At 43.4% G+C, this 17743-nt stretch overlaps 1 protein-coding gene across 3 annotated transcripts in view; it reads right to left on the minus strand.

Annotated features, from left to right (window-relative positions):
- The window catches only part of TMEM161B (transmembrane protein 161B), a 108340-nt gene extending 105346 nt beyond the window's left edge, over positions 1-2994 (minus strand). The window contains exon 1 of one of the 3 annotated variants that reach the window (XM_045021048.1): positions 2888-2994. In XM_045021048.1, coding sequence (XP_044876983.1) covers positions 2888-2941 — 54 coding nt within the window. In that variant the 5' untranslated portion in view covers positions 2942-2994. Of the gene's footprint in view, positions 1-1792; positions 1946-2143; positions 2618-2887 lie in introns of those variants that run through there. The other 2 variants (XM_045021050.1, XM_045021049.1) reach the window with 2 other exon arrangements.
- Between the last annotated feature and the right edge of the window lie 14749 nt (positions 2995-17743).

The raw sequence follows: 17743 nt of genomic DNA on the forward strand, positions 1-17743 counted from the left end.
AAATGTAGCAGGCTTCAAACACTAGTAGCTTACCAGCTTCTTCTGGCCCCAGGTTATGCCTACATTATCTGTGGCAAACTGCTATCACTTCAGAATTGGACTTTTTAAGTGCTTGCGATGCTTACACCATTGTCTTTTAAGATGGACGGTTGCCATTCCATCACAGAGCTAACTCAATGTAAAATCTTAGGGGAGACAAGACCGTAGTTTTTACCTCAGTGTAACTAGCCAAAGTGAACCCTACATATTCCCATCTGGGGTTGATCCTGCCTACCTATATCAAGGTAAAAGTACAGAGTGAGATGGCTAACATTCATTATCTCATTGTAAACACACACTTTCAGCAAGGAAGGCATAGCCTTACATTAGGGGCCTGTCTTCACCAGACTTTTGACTGACAATTAACTCAGGGTACTTAACATTTGTGAAGGCTTAGGTGGACACATCTCCCACATGTGAACTAAGTGATCCAGTCACTCAAGGCACAAAAGTCTAGTGTAAACATACCCCACTCTCTATACAACTGAAAACACTATGTGTGTGGGGGGAAGGAGCGGGGGGGGGGGATTAAGTTTACCTTGAAACACTAAACTGCAATACCCTACAACAAGGATACTCAACTAGTGACTAACTCATGATCCATTTGTTTCTCTTAGTTGCAGCTCTTTTGGGGCTATAAAAAATTTTCAAACTATATCAGATTTTTGAGCTGCTAAAACTATAATGTAGAATATGCATAAAATTGATTATAAAAATTGTTACTCCTCTCTTGGCAATATCAAGATCTCAGCTACCAATCTTGATTCAAAGATCTGAAATCTCAAAGCAAGTATTCCAGAATTATTTCAGAAGTCTCATGTTTAGTAAGTTAACAAACCCACAGGTCTATGTGACCCATAGAATAATGAAAATAGTAATAATAAAGTAAAGATGTTCTTCCACACATCATTTACCAGATTACTCTACAGCAGGGGTTCTCAATATTTTTTTTTCTGAGCCCTCTCCACCTCCGAACATGCTATAAAAACTCCACAGCCCTCCTGTGCCGTAACAACTGCTTTTCTGTATATAAAAGCCAGGGCCTGCATTAGGGGGTAGCAAGCAGGGCAACTGCATGAGGCCCCACAAAGCTAAGCTCTTCAGGCTTTGGCTTCAGCCCTGGGTGGCAGGGCTCAGGGCAGCATGGCTTCCTCTTTCTGCCCTAGGCCCTGATGGGTCTAATGCTGGCCCTGCTTGGCAGACCCCCTGAAATCTGCTTGCAGCCCCACAGGAGGCCTTGGACACCTGGTTGAGAACTACTGCTTTACAGCTCACAACTATTTAATAGAAATCCTTGTGCCTGGGCTCTGTAAGCTGAACGGTTTGAGTCATGCTTACATACCATTGTTTTTTTCTTGAATCTTTACAAATAATAAAAAAAATCAGTTTCTGTATAAAAGATGTTTTAGATTCCTCTCTCTAAACAAATATCAAAATACTTACTGCATTCATTCTCAGCCTTGGTCTTTACATGAGAAGTTGCACTTGTGTAATTCAATTAATTTTAAATACCACTAGTTACACAGGTGCAAACACATAGCATATTCCTTATTTACATTTTAAAAAAGCTTAGCTCAGTTTAAGTTTACTTCTGGGAATGCACTAACAGAACTAGATCAATTTTGAATCAATTTAGTTTGTTTTCAAGCCCCCATGCCTATCCATTATTTTACTCGGCCAGGACTGCTAAGAAACAAAACCTAATGTATTGCATTGAAGTTGAATAAACTTGGGCCCTCCATTAGTTACTTACAGTGGGTGGATGAAGAAAAGTCAGCGAGAACATACGCCAGCTCCCAGCAATTCACTAGCATGTTGGGGTAAATCCTGGCCAACAAGAGTTAATCTGATGCTCTCCCCACGCCGGAGAGTTGCAGGCACAGATGTCGAGACCACGTCCGGGGTAACACCCTCAAACACCAGGAGGCTGCGGGACCCGCACCGGACACAAGCCCCCTTCCCCGCGTACGCCACGAGCCCACCCGCACAAGACACTGCGGCCCCACAGGAGTCACCAGCCGAACCCCCAGCCCCATTGCGCTACCCGAACGCAGCCCCCACGTCCCCTGCACGCCCAGCGGGGACCGGCCTCCCCGTCACTCACCATGTTGCTGCCGCCTCCCGCTGCCACTCCAGCCGCCCGGCCTCTCCCCGCTCCCAGCGCATAAATCCGCGCGTGCCCCGCCCAGGCGGCTGCGGGGGGGGGGGTCTCGGCGCGTAGTTAGCCAAGAACCCCGGCAGACACCGGCCCCGCACCGGCTTCTGACCGGCTCACACCTCACAAAGGTCACGGCAGGACCCACCGCCCAAGGACCTTTAGGGCGGCTAAGCCAATTGCCTGCACAAACTGGAGCCCGCACTGCAGCCCGCACCAGATCCACTGACTTTCTCGCCTCGCCGGGGCGGCTGACAACACGCAGGCAGGCAGGACAGCCGCCTGCCCAGGGCAACAACAGTATCTCTGCCGGCTTCTTTCCGTCAGGCGCGACAGGGGCAGCCTAAACCGCAGAATGCTCAGGAGGCGGCGGCAGGACCCCATTCACGTGACACGGAAGGTCACCACCAGAGACCCCACGCCGCGAGGGACAGAATGATCTAAGGCGCCCACCTGAGTTCCCAACCCCTTCTACCCCGCTCCCCTCCCGCCCCGGCCCGGCGGCCCCGTGTGAGGGGCGGGCCGGGGAGCGCGCGCAGGTGGCTAAGAGGGGCCGGCGGCCCTGGGAGGCCGGATCGGGAGAAGCGGTGTAGGGGGCGGGGCCGCCTGCTCGGATCGTTCTCCGGGGGGAGGGTCGTGACCGAGGCAGGGGCTGCTGAGCCTGACGCGCTGAGGTCACTGGTACAAACAAACCGCCACTCGGAGGGCGGGGGCAGGAAGGTGCCTCTTGTGCGGTTGCGCCGCCATGACTCCCGCCGGCCTTTCCCTTGAGCAGGCGCGCTAAGAGCGGCAGACATCTTGGGAGCGCCGCTGAACCCGGAAGTGGCGCGGGTGGTGTTGGGTGAGAAACGCTTGCGCGGCCCCTGTGGGGCGGGGCTCGGCTCGGGTCCGCTGCGGCGGGGACCTGCAGCTGGTGGACCCAGCGGCTCCTCCCTGCCTCTCGCCGGCTCTCGGGGCTGCAGCCCTGCGCTTGTGGCAGCCTGTGAGCGCTGCTCGGGGCGGGGCGGGGCGGGGGGAGGCAGCTGCAGATTGTTCCCCGGGAGCCAGGGACGCCGGTACAACCGCCCTGCACGTGCCCCTGGGGCGCCACCCTCTGCTCGCGTCCCGCCGCCCTCCCAACCAAGGGGGCTGCTCCCCACGCCAGCCCCAGAGGGACGCGCAGGCCTAACCACGCCACATTTCCCTTGCCCCTCTGTAGCGATCTGCTCCGCCATGCGAACGTGCTAACCTGGGGTGATCCAGCGTCATGCCCATCACCACAGCACCTCCTAATTCTGGCCCTCACAGCTGCTAGGGTCACATTCATCGTCTCCCCGGCATGTACCCACCTCTATTTGTGGCCCCCAAGAATCCATGCTCCTCGTCTTGAAGTCCATCTACTCACCACAAGCGCACACTCCTGTGACTATGTGTGATCTCCTTCTCAGCCATCCTGTATTAGGAGAATCCCCTTGTTGGTCATTGCAGGTGATGCTTCAGAACAGGGAGTTTTTACACCTGTTGACTGGAAGGGGTAGTTTTGGGAGCAGAATATTTTGTGATGGCTAGAAATTGGAGTTAGTGTATATAATACCTTTCCCCAACAGAACTATAAGAGCTTTAGCATCTCACAGTCATCCAGCCTGGAAGCAGGCCTATCTCACACACAAGAGAACATGCACTGTCTGCCATTCAGTCTGGAAGCAATTGTATAGTGCACATGAGAGAATGAACTCACCAACCACCTTCCAGTCTGGAAACAACCCTACTACACAGACACAAGAGTGCATGAGATGCCTACTACTAGCCCCACTCCCACACACATAAGAAGCAAATGTGCCTACCACCACCTGGTCTGGAAATGTCACCCTGACACACATACAAGGCAGCTCACTCCTCCTTGGCCTGGAAGTAGCCCCTTCCACATGTTCCCAATACAAAGTGTTCATGGCCACCACCCTCTGGTCTGGAAATAGCTGCACCAAGATGGCATTCAAGTTCACCGCTAGCACCACCCAGCCTGAAAGCTTTCCACACATACCTGAGAAAGAGAACATGTGCCTATTGTATTGTATCCTGGAGTTTCCTCATCCCACCCCTACACACACAAGAGACTACATACACTCTGCTATCTGCCCTGGAGGCAGCCTACATGCACCAACCTCACTTCTATCTTAAACCAGCCCTAGAAGACAGCATGGGTTCACTTTGTTCTTGTTCACTCAGCTTAGCTCACCAAATCGATGTGTCTCCCTTTGCTTCCATGCTGTCCCAACAGAACATGCCTTCACACCAACACCTGGCTCCAAGAAACCCTTCCCAGGAGAGCACACCCATTTTGACAAACTGTAATTGAAATAATAAGGGGGAAATAATTACCTCTAATCCTGCTTCTTTGATACCATGACACAGGATTCCCACTCTTGAAGCTGAGAATCAAGAATGTGAATTCTGCATGAATGGTGTCTTTAAAGAAAACATCTTCTGTTTATGTACATCTGTCTGTATAAAGACTAACGTAAATTGCAGAGAATCCCAAAAGTGGGGAACAACAGCAAGATATTTCAAAAACTCAAATTCTCACATATATCAGAAAACGTAGTGACATTCTAGCAATCATCATGGAGACTCAAACAGACATTCTGAATTTTTTTTTTAAAACACACACCGACCAAAAAAACCCGAACTCAACATTATGAAAAGATTTCATTGGAATGTCATTCAGATGGTTCTGGCATATTTAAATTCTATGTTAGTAACTTTTGGATAACAAATTTGTTAAAAGTTACTTAAAGTATGTATTGCAACAGACTTAAAATGGTAAAACCACTGACAGTTTTAGAGGTTGTGACATTTTAAAATAATTTAACTCAAAGCATTAATCAAAAAAGGGAGGAGGAAAAAGACCTCAAATTACCAAAATACAAAAGGTATGCACTAACTGAAAAGATACAAATCTCATTCATAATATAAAAACCATTAAATTGAAAAGCAACAAATTTGAAATTGCTAAAGTATTTTTTAACAAAATACATAATTAATTTATGGAACTCTCTGCCACAAGATCTTGCTGGTAAGAGCTTATGATGATTTAAGAAAGGAGTAGGCATTGATAATGAGACCATCCATAGTTACATTAGACAGAATTAAAAATATTTTAGAGGTTTATACTCTAAAACATGAGGATTTATATTCCTTCTAAAATATTTGTATTTCAATTAATGGTGATTAAAGGATGTAGAATAACAGGCAACACACAGACACACAGTTTGACTATAGTCAATGTAAGCACCACATGGAAGTTGTCTTTAAGAGGGACTTAAATATGGACTGAATAGGGACTTTGCAAGTGAGCTCAGGAAGATTGTACCATGGAGTATTAAATTACACTGGTAAAAGCACCTGTGTTCTGTCTATACTAGTATTTTCTCTAGAACCTGTAGAGTTGTCTCACTGGGAAATTTTCAGAATCATGCTAGGGTAGACAAGGCCTAAGTGCCTAGGATTAGGAAATAACATCCTTTAAGGTCACTTATCTTGCACTTTTTTCTGAAATATCTGGTATCAGTCATTACTGGAAACTAGATACCAAATTAGATAAATTACATCTGATCCTGTATGGGAATTTCTGTGTTCCTATTATCCATTTCAAACAATAACGGGTCCTTAGTTTTGCAGAGTATGACTACATATCACAAAAAATTCTAAGGTTTTCTGTGGTGGCTCAGATCCATTCTTACTTCTCAGCCTCTTCTTTCACTTCCTTCAATTCTGTTTCTTCCATAGTGTTAAACTTATTCCTCTAGGTCATCATTGTCTCTTCTTTTCTGGTCTACACAGGAAAAAACAAACCTTGAATAATATGTCTAGGACACAACTGTATTCCAGTGGGGCTGTTCCAATCTAGAACTAGGCCTCAAAGGAACCTTATCATGTACTATGATCCAATTTGGCCTAGAAAGCCTATGACATAACAAAACCATGACATAACATGGTGTGACATTATCTGATTAAAATATGACCATATAGATCATTATTGCAACCACTGTTATATATTTGCAGCAAATTTTGTATAAGGGTTGTCAAATGAGGTGTCTATGAAAAGGTTATGATTTGCTGGTGGTGATTATGCTATCTGTATGCATGAATCATTTTTGTATTTGTAGTAATAAATATTGGCTCTATACCCGGATTTCAAATGTTGGCTGCTGGGGTAGCTAGCCAGCACACATTGGAGGGACTATTCAAATTAAGTGGTTCATCAAGAAACACTTGGTTGATGACAGACCATCGGAGACGCCCATCTACACTGAGTGGACTGTCCTGTAAACATGCTGTCTGGAGTGTAGGTAATGGCTTCCTGCAATGACCAGGGCCGGCTCTAGGCACCAGCATTCCAAGCATGTGCTTGGGGCAGCACTTTTCAAGGTGCAGCACTCCGCCCCCCCCCCTTTTTTTTTTTTTGCTTGGGGCGGCAAAAAACCTGGAGCCAGCCCTGGCAATGACTGAAGGAAATTGGCCATGAACATGCGACTTGCCCATATGACTCCAAACTCTATCTTGTTGCTGTAATTTTCCACAGTAAGAACAATGAGATGCCCTCCACATGGCAAAAGCTATAAAAGGACCTGAAAACTCCTCCATTTTGTCTTCAGTCCTGCTTCATTCATCTGGAGGAACTTTGCTACAAACTGAAGCTCTGAACAAAGGACTGAATGACTCATCCAAGCTGTAGATGTATTCCAGAGACCTGACTTAAGCCAGCAGTTTATTCCATCACTGCTACAAGCGTGAACCAAGAACTTTGCCAATACTGTATGTAAGTGGTTCCTTTAAACAATTTTAACTCTCACCTTTCTTTCATTCTTTTTCTTTCTTTGCATAAATAAACCCAGGGGCGGCTCCAGGCCCCAGCACGCCAAGCGTGTGCTTGGGGCGGCAAGCCACGGGGGGCACTCTGCCAGTGCCGCGAGGGTGGCAGGCAGGCTGCCTCTGGCGGCTTGCCTGCGGAGGGTCCGCTGGTCCCGCGGCTTCGGCACGCCTGCGGGAGGTCCGCCGAAGCCGCGGGACCAGCAGACCCTCCGCAGGCATGCCTGCGGGAGGCAGTCTGCCTGCCATGCTTGGGGCGGCAAAATCCCTAGAGCTGCCCCTGAATAAACCTTTAGATTTTAGATACTAAAAGATTGGCATCAGCGTGATTTTTGAGTAAGATCAAAGTTATATATTGACCTGGATGTGTGGCTGGTCCTTTGGGATCAGAAGAACCTTTTATTTGATTAGACTAGTTGTAAAGAACCACTCATCTCTGAATCCACTGTTTTTGGTGGTGATATAAGAACTGGAATGCCTGAGGAAACTGCCTTTATGTTTTCTTGTTAGCCAGTGTGGTCAAAGGGGAGTTTAATTTTGTGGCTGGTTTGGTATATCTTATAAAAGAATAACCACCAGTTTTGGGTTGTGTTTGACCTGTTTCTCAGCAGTTCATCCTGAATGTGGCATCCTCAGTTGTGACCCACTAAGGCAGGGTTACACATGGTTAGCACATAACTATTTTGTAACTGGGTATTCTGATATGTTTGCTGTGTAGATAGAATATCAATGGTTCAGAAAGGAAGGAAACTGCTTCTAGTAAGAAGACTGTTGTTGCACCAGTTAGCTGCCATGGAAGACAAAATCTCAGCAATATTACAATATTCTTTCTAGAAGCAGTTGGCAGATTTTGGCACATTCCACTCCACTTTCTAGCTGACAAATTTTATAACCTTATTTGGAAGATCCTGTTTATGTTGTCTCCCAAATAACATCAAAATGTCCCAGAAATTTTCAAATGGAAAATTCTAATGAAAATTTGTATGGATAATAGCTTGAGAAATCCAAAGAAGACCACAATATAAGGTTAATATACAGCAATTGAAGCCATTGGAGTAGTGATAGAGAAATATGCATTCTATGACAAACCCACCTATGCTGCTTAGAGCACATGATTGACAAAGGATGTGAGGCAGATCCAGAAAAAGTCAAGGCTATAGTTAAAATGCCACCACTAAAAATAATGTAGTTCCTTGGTATGATAAAACGTTGGGGGAAAATTGCAGGATGACATATTGGAACGAATCTGAGAGATCCCAAGTCTTTCAAAATGCTGGGTGTGAGCCTGGATGTCGATGTAGTAGTCTAGCCTAGGATAAGACCTATCACACAATGTGAGATCATGCAAGTCTTGCAGAATACACAGAAGGACAACTTAAGACCCTCTCATCATGCCCAGAGCTATGTTCATTATGCCTATGAAAAGATAGTACTAGATTTGTGTGAAGAAAAGGTACATATCTCTCTAGTAGTTAGGATTTCTACAAATTTAGAAAAATTATGACTAAGTCTTGCGGGACCTGCACATTATCAGGCATAGAAATTTTTAAAAGATATCTTTTCTTGTTTGGGCATTATAGAATAAATAATTACTGAAATAGATGACAGTTTCTCATATCTGACTCCCAAGTTTTTGCACTTCACGTACATCAATTCCAATCTATCGATAGTACCGATTTAGCCCCTATTATCATAGTATCCGTCCATCTCACAGTCTTTAATGTATTTATCATCACAACACCCATCTAAGGGAAGGCACTACTATTATCTACCTGAGGCACAGGGAGTCTCTGTAACTTGCCCGAAGTTAAACGAGAAATCTAGTGGAGCAGGGCCTGGAATCCAGGTTTCCCAAATCCTACGGTAGTACCTGAACCAGTGGGTCACCCTTTCCCATTATCCATAATGGAATGGATACACAAACCAAACACAGAAAAAATTATTAACATTTGTGAAAATGTCTGTGCATACATAAAATTTATTTTTCTGCGAAAGTTCATTTAATTTTATGTTTACATATAAAACAATGAAAAACAAGTTTATCCTTATATTTTTCTTTGTACATATTTAAAAGTAAATCTGTATCATGATCATATTTATGTGAAAATATATATTGTTTACAACAAGATTAGTTATCACAAGTGGAAATATTTCACTTTTGATACTCCAGTCAAACTGACGAGTTTCTCACTTTTGCTCTTTTCCTTCTTAGTTGTAGGCATCACATGTATATGGTAATATATTACTAATTCTGGTAATACATCATTAATAAAGGATACTTATCTGACAGAATCAAAATATTTATGTTGTCTATGTATTAAATTTAGCAAACAAACTAATGGAAATATTTGCATATATAGCCCTTACAGGATCAGGGTATAAATTAGTAGCAGAATCAAGAATAGAAGCCTGAAATCCATATTTCCATTCTTTTGCTTTAGGAGAATGACTAGAACAAGTTCCATTCCCATATGTGGGATCTCTTTTTAATTCTTTATTTTGTTGGCAGGTTTCCACCCTAACAGCTGGAGAACATAAGAATATTGCTTAAAAGGTGATTGACATGCAAGAAAACATTAAATGAAATGTTTTTTAAATTATTAAAATTTATTCTGTTAAACTATTAAAAGGGGTTGGTTATTGGGTTTTGGGGGGGGGGTGTTTCAGGGGTTGGAAGGTTTGAATTGCTTCTCTTTCAGTGAACCATTTTGAATCCACTGTGTAAAACAGACATTTTTCCAACATTCTTACATGAAAAGTCACATGTACTTGGGCTTAGAGAGTGTTACTTATGTTAAAACACTGCTTCATTGTTGTGTTAAAGAACATAAATAATTTATTTTTACATAGGAAGGTAAGACTTTTTGTTTTGTTTACCTAACTGAGACTATATGCAAAAGCACACTTGTTTTTTTGGTTACCTTGTACTCCCCTCACTGTTCTCCCACCAGTTTGCCTCTTTTATCCATCTGTTTCATCATGTCATAAAGCCAGGATTGTAAGATTGCAAACCCTCTGGGTTCTTTTTCCTGCATGTTTGTGTAACACTTAGCAGAGTAGTATCCAAATTCCTGACTGGCCCTCTTGGATGCTATTGTAAAATAATAATTTTCTATCCTATCTACTTCCAGAGAAAAACAACCTAGTAATTTTGTTAAATCTACATTGGAATTATAAGTTAATATAATGAATCATCTATGAAAATATCCCCTTTCGTATATTAGTTCCTACACATATGACACACACATAAAAATATTACACACTAAGTATATAAAACATATTCTTTTCACATGAGACGACAATGGACACATGATCAAACTGTGGACTCCAGGTTTGCTACTTAAAACAGGGCAGGTAACAGTCCTAACTGTACCCATTGTATGTCCTTTTTCAAATGGCTACTGTTATTTTGTACAAAGAAGCTAACTTGAAATTTACTTCTGATGGTGAAAACGTATTTCCTTTGTGCTCTAAGAATCAAGTTGTTCAGCAGAAAGTGCATTCTTGCTGAGCAGTGTAGGTAGAACTGAAAGGCCTGTGGTGTGTTATGATTTGGCTTAACCACTAAAAACTAAAATGAATTTTAACAATAAATCTCTTCTTATGAGTGTGTCCTTTTAAATAAAACTGCATGGTTCTGATATTTTCTTCAGTTTTCACTTACTTTGTTTTAAGATATATTAAAGTGCTTTAAAACTGGTGTTGAAAGAACAATCAGAATTTAATTACATTAGCCACAGGCGAGCATAGGCTGCAGTTTTACAATGTGGTATTCCTATGTAAAGATCTTATCATGAGTGAGAGGACTACAAATTGGCAAAGTGTTCCAGATACATATAGCACAAAATGTAAAGTTCTTTGCTCTTTCAGTGTGAGAGCTAATAGCATATGGTGAACAATGAACTCATATCTGCAGTGCAAGTGGGGAAAAGAGCTTATGTAGGTTTGCAGGAGCTGGACCATTGAAGGTCTTATAGGTCAGAAACAGAATTTTAAAATCAATCCACTGCTTCACAGGAAACTAGAGTAATGAACAAAGAAACTACAGTACGTTCTGAGGCTTGGGAGCAAGTTAACAACCTGGCAGCAGCATTCTTCAAAAGCTCTGCAAAAGTGCCATAGGCCTAGTCAGTGTTTGCATTCCTGAGGCATCCAAAAATATGTATTCCAAGCACTTGGACATATTATTACTTACCTTCTACTGATTCTCTCTCTATACAACAAAAACAACAGCAACAACAAAGCTTTACTGCCCAAGAATATTCTGTCCCTTCATGTTTATGAATATGCGTAAGTAAGTTCAACAGTAAAGAAATTACATTAAAACCTAATACTAGCAAATAGGAAATCTCTTTCCCATATTTGTAATCCATGCACATGCTTCTGCATTCCACACAAGAATGTGGATTTGTGGTGCTCCTGGGATGAATAACTGTGAGTGGGTGGGGATCAGGCAGTGACTTTCCTCTTGTTCAAGTCCAACAGTGCCAGAGGGGAAGCCTAGGGTTAGGAGAAAAGTTTCCACCCACTCTAGTATCTCTGTCAGAGGGGAAGATCAAGAGCAGGTGGTGAATTTCCTATGCCTCTCTCTCTTCCCATCTGAGGAAGAGATAGGGCTGGCTCATGAACAACAGCACAGAAATGCAGGTGACACCCAAACATGTGGAATCCCAAGCAATCTCTTATTTTTCTTTTGCCTAGGCTGCCCCCAAACCCAATCCAATAGCTTTACCACACCCCATTACTCATGCATGTAAATCACTGTGCATGTAAATCACTGTGACCCAGGGACCCTTTGGTGTCAGTTGACAGATGGAATAAGGGGTGCATAGGGGTTTGATGTCTACATAATAGTTAGCCACAGACTAGCATGTGAAATCTCTACTGAGAACCCATAGCCTGCTTGCCATCATCATCATTGCAAAATGTATGTAAGGATATTATTTAAAAAGTTATGTATCTGTATTGAAAACTGTGTTCTTAAGATATAGAAGTTAAGGCTGGTCGCCAGAAGGTGGTAAACAGATTCCAGTCAGGCAAGAGGTAGTAAACATTTATCTTCCTGGGTGACAGTTACATACTGTGTGTCTTATAATGTAAGTCTATTTGCATATGGAGCTACCGCTAATGAAGATTGTAAAGTTAAAAAGCTTCACCTAGTGGACAAGCCACCAGTATGCTTGTTTTAGGAACTGAGGATTAGAACTGGCCTGGTTGTTAAGTGCTGGGAGAAAGACTTTGGGTGAACTAATCTTTATGAGACAAAGAGAGTGCCTTGCTTCTCAACTCAAGGCTCTGGAAGGTTTATGATTTTATTTTATATGTAACCAATTGTTTCTAATATTTCTACTTACCTGCTATTAAATGAATCTCTGTTCTTTGATAAACTTAAAGCTGATTTCACTATAAACAAATCTGAGCACTGTGAGTTGAGCAGAGCCATGGTCTTGAGGTAAAATTGGTAAGCTGTGGTATACTGTTCCTTTGGGAACAGCAGATATGTGAGTTCTCTGTGTGTCCAGTGGAACAGGAGTGGGCACTCCAGGGCAGGGCCTGCTTTAGGCCAATTCAACCAATTCCCCTGAATCGGGCCCCGCCCCTAAGAGGGCCCCGTGCTCAAGCCTCAGTACGGCGTACCAGCAAGAGCCAGTGCACTGTACCGGGGTGGCCCGGCTTCCCCAGGGGGCAATTTAAAGGGCCTGGGGCTCCCAGCAGGGGCTGGAGCCCCAGGCCCTTTAAATTGCCACCAAAGCCCCACTGCTGGAGCCCTGGGGTAGGTCTGCGGGGTTATGGGGGCTATTTAAAAACTCTGGGGCTCCCGTTGCTTCTACCGCCCCAGCCCTTTAAATAGCCGCTGAAGCCCCGCCACTTCCCCCGGCTCCCACAGCTGTTTAAAAGGCCAGGGCGGTGGAAGCAGGGGAGCCCTGGGCCCTTAAAATAGCCCCCAGAGCCCTAGGGTAGTGGGGGGCTCCAGCTGCCTCTGCCGCACCGGTTCTTTAAATAGCCCCCAGAGCTCCACCGCTTCCCCTGGGCTCCCGCGGCTATTTAAAGGGCTAGGGTGGTAGAAGCAGGGGAGCCCCAGGTCCTTTAAATAGCCCCCAGAGCCCTGGGGTAGCGGGGGACTCTGGGGGCTATTTAAAGGGCTGGGGCTCCAGCTGCCTCTGCCACCCTGGTCCTTTAAATAGCTGCGGGAGCTCCACCACTTCCCCAGGGCTCCCGTGGGTATTTACAGGGCTGGGGCGGTGGAAGCAGGGGAGCCCTAGGCCCTTTAAACAGCCCCCGAGCCCTGGGCTGCTGCTGCTACCCTGGTGGGGGAGGGAGAAGGAGGGGGCACTCACCGTACAGGATGGACTGTACCCGCACCCCTTGCCCACAGCCAGCCCTTGCTGCACCCCCTGCCCACACTGGCCCCTGCCTGCAGCCAACCCCGCACCCTCTTCCTGCAGTCAGCCCCTGTCTCCAGCCAGCCCCGCACCCTCTGCCCTGCCTCCAGCCCCGCACTAGCCCCTGTCTCCAGCCAACCCCGCACCCCTTGTCCTGCCTGCAGCCAGACCCTACCTCCAGTCAGCCTCTGCCCTGCCTCCAGCCAGCCCCTGTCCACTGGTGCCCTGCAGTTCCCAGGGCAGTAACCCTGCACACCTGCTTCAATGAGGGGGGCAGGGAGCAGCTGGGACCCACACATGTGCACACACCCCCAGGGAGTGGTGGGGACCCACACATGTGAAACAGAGCTCATTTCTAGTTCAGGCCCATCTTTTTTAAAAACAACTTTAGGTAGGGTTAACATACATCCGTATTTTCCCAGATATGTCAGGCTTTTTTATTCTTAAATCACCATCCGGAAAATACGGATGTATGGTAACCCTATTGGTACAAAAAAATACATACTGTGGCACATCCCATAAATCAGAACTTTTTATAGGGAACCGGTTGCGAAGAAATGAAAGCCTTTTTTTTTACGTTTTTTTTTTTTAGTCATCCCTGCTGGGGCCCCGCCAAAAATGTTCAAATTGGGCCCCGCACTTCCTAAAGCCGGCCCTGCTCCAGGGGGATGCTTGGACAGTTTGGGGGTTGGAGTGTGCCTATTGCCTACCTGAAGAGGTGCAGTGGTGCATAAGTAGGCTGAAAGGGGAGTGCTTGTGTTGCCTGTGGCTGGTGGAGTCCATGAAGTTGTCCTTGCGGGCACAACCAAGGCTTCCTCATGCTAAGGGCTGGTGGTAATCAGATGCTTTACAACCCTGGGTACCCCCAGGAAGCATCACAATCACATGTGAAATCCTCCCCTCAGAAAAATCCCCTTTTGCTTTGGAATCTAAAAAAGTTAACAATTGTTGCAGCTGAGGATACAGTTGCTATCTAATCAGTAAGAGTTAATAAACTGAAGTGGTAAACCAACATGTGAATTATGAAGGTCTTCCCTCACTAATGGGAATTATTCAGTGTCCCTCAGATGCTCATTATGTATTGTTTATACCCAGTAGTAAAGGCTGTCATTGCTTCAGTGGCATTAGCTGGAAATGATATTCTGTGATCATACAATAAAAGCTATTGAGGAGTTTTGTTGTTTGTACTTATTAATCTATCGCTCTGTATGTGCATGTGTGCACACTTGCTATTTATATGAGTAACTATTCACCCTATTTAAAGTAGAGAAAACCCTGAAAACATCTTGATGCAGACTGATTATGAAGAAACAGGGATGTTGACACAAAGGACCAAATTTGCTTCAATGTTAATTCACTGACTTCAACAGAGTTACATTAGAGATTAATATAGGTCAGAAGTATCTAAAATAAATGTAGTCAAGGTACAAGGTTCAAATTAAAAAGTAAAGCATAACAAGGCATCTGTTGAGTGCTTTTAATGATGCCCTGGTGCACCTTTTTGTGATGCCAGAGTAACCCTAAGGTAAAAATAAGAAGAACTATACCATCCTCGTATAATAAGAAGTGTCATAGAGGCAGAGTTAGCATTAGTTTTCTGGTATGTAAAGAAGAGATCAATGAATCTGGCTTCCGGTAAATGATGCAAAACAGTCATTGTTTTGGTGTTAACTAGGAATACACAATGCAGGATAACAGAACGCTTGAGTTTTGAATGCTTTCAATCACACCCTTTTGTCTCATTGAGATTAAAAGGAACTCTAATGTAAAATTTAAGGAAATATATTTGACAGATTTTAAAAAATATTCCTGCTAGTATATTTTCCACCATACAAACAGTTCTTCTAAGTTCATTTTAGCAATAGGTTTTAATATACAGAGCAGACAAACAATTAGTATATATTCTAAATAGCATTTTTATTCTTAAACATTTTTATCAAATATATTTTAAGCCTGTTATTAAATAGTACACTGATAAATTAACACTATCCTACTTAATCTTATAAGAATAATCATAAATCATTAGAAATTATGTAGCACCTTCAATCCAATAATCTTAATAGGCTTTGCAAATGGTAAGGGCAAGTCCATGTCTGGTCTTACACAGATTTGCAACTGGGTAAGATGGCACAAGGAACTTTCCTCCTCCTCCTCCTGTGCATAGACTGAGCAAGCTGCAGTTCTTGAATGCCTGGCCAAAAGTTTCAAAAATGGGCACCTAAAGTTAGGTTTCTATCTCCATATTTAGACATCAAGTTAATGCAGCTGGGTGCTCAGCACTTTTGAAAATCTGGCCACTTATTTAGGTGCCTAGATATGGATTTAGCAGCATGACATTAGGCACCTGCTTTGGTCCCTGAGTAAAAGAGATGTACCAAGCTAGCACCACTACAGACACCAGCCTCTCCAAAAGGATCAAACCTTTGGCTTATACCTTGTACCAGCAAGCTGAGCTGGCTCTATGGAGAGGGCAGAAAACATATTATAGCCATTCAAAGGGTGACATAGCCATCTACACTAAGGGGCACTATTTAAAGCAGGAGTCCCTATATGGCAGAGTGCCTCCATCTATCTATGGTTGTGACTTAAAGCCATGGTTAAGCCTAGGTATAAGAATATTATTTTATCCACTGTACAGATTGGACAACCGAGGCACAGAGTTATTAAATGATTTGTTCAAAGTCACGCGGGAAGCCAGCGTTAGAGCCAGAATTAGAACCCCAGTCTCCTGATTTAACTTCAAGGCAGCACTGTTTTCTGTGACCTGGTCTACACCCACAATTTGCACTAGTTTAATTCAATAGATTTTAAAATGGATTTGTTTAAACCAGTGTAAAATTGTGTGTTGACACACACACATTGGTGTACAACTGACCTATATTAGTTTAGCTTACATCAGTACATTTACTTAAAGAGGAAGATTAAGGAAACACTAGTTTCTCTCAGACCCAGAAAATGGAAGTTGATCTAAGCCATAAGACCAAGATTTTCAGAAGTGATTAGTGATTTGGGTTACCTCCATTTTGTCAACCCAGCTTGAGATATCTTGAAGGGGCTTGATGTTAAAGGAAGGGTTCTCAATACTTTCTGACAATCTGTCCCCTTTAAAATGTCTCAAGTTGGACATTCCAAAAATGGAGACACCCCAAATCACTATTCACTTCTGAAACTCTTGGCCTAAATACGTTTTTTCCCCTTTTTTACCTATAGTATTAATTTCATAAATAAATCAAACCTATTATTCTGAGTTGTTTGAAATAAATGTAGATTGTTGTGGGTGTTGTTTTTTTAAATCATACATTTCCCCAGAATGATAGTTAAAATCTCACTCTCTTGAGGTGCAGTTATTAGGAAAGTGACTGTAAAAATGGCATTGTGTGGACCCACATTTGTTGTCTCTTACTGATTTCCATATTAATTGTGCAGGGACCATCATTTTGGTCTGTGTTTGTACAGCACCTAGTACAATGGGGTCCTAGACCATTAACAGGGCTCCTACCTGAGGCTGTTCCCATAAATACTTAGTAAATAAATAATAATAACATAATTATAATATATTGTTTTTCTCTACTTCCCAACCCTGAATACCTGGGCTCTAAGAGTCAAACTGGGTTCTTTCCTTCACCAATAATAAAGGATCTGCTAGTCATGTTATACCCTCAGCTGTATCTGTGCCACCCCATCTTCCAATTATGTCCTGACTGATATCTATTCAGTCTCATTTTCTTCAGTGGGTTTGCACAAGTGTAACTCATAGCAATTTAGTAAACAATTCTGTTGCTATATGAGAAGGAATAGAATCCAGCTAATTCTCCCACAATTGTGTTGGCTCAACCTTGCTGCTGTGTTAAAACCCCAACATATTTTAAGATTTCAACAAAAGTTTATTTTAATCTATAAACATGGTACATTGTGTCCTCTGCTTTTTACACAACTTACTGTATATGAAGAAACCGCAGGGGCACAGGGTGTCCAAATTACTGTGTTTAACAAATATATATAACATGTAAGGGCTAACTACGGTATATACAGTGCTGCTCTGGCAAGATTCTGGAGGCTTCTGAAACACACAACACAGTCAGGGCCACTAGATGACTCATAGACTATTTAAAGGGATCCTACCCCATTCCTATACACTACAATGCATAAAATTGTTATTAAAGAAGTGTAAGAGGGAGTTAAATAAATGTGTGATTATGTATTTTAGACCTAGAAATGGGCTTATTTGGAAATTTTCTAGGATCCTGATCAAATCGGTAACTATTATACAACCCATTTGGAAGGTTCTTTAGAATTCTCACAAAGACATTATCTGCAT

This window comes from Mauremys mutica, chromosome 6, assembly GCF_020497125.1.
Source record: "Mauremys mutica isolate MM-2020 ecotype Southern chromosome 6, ASM2049712v1, whole genome shotgun sequence".
Classification (NCBI taxonomy): Eukaryota; Metazoa; Chordata; order Testudines; family Geoemydidae; genus Mauremys; species Mauremys mutica.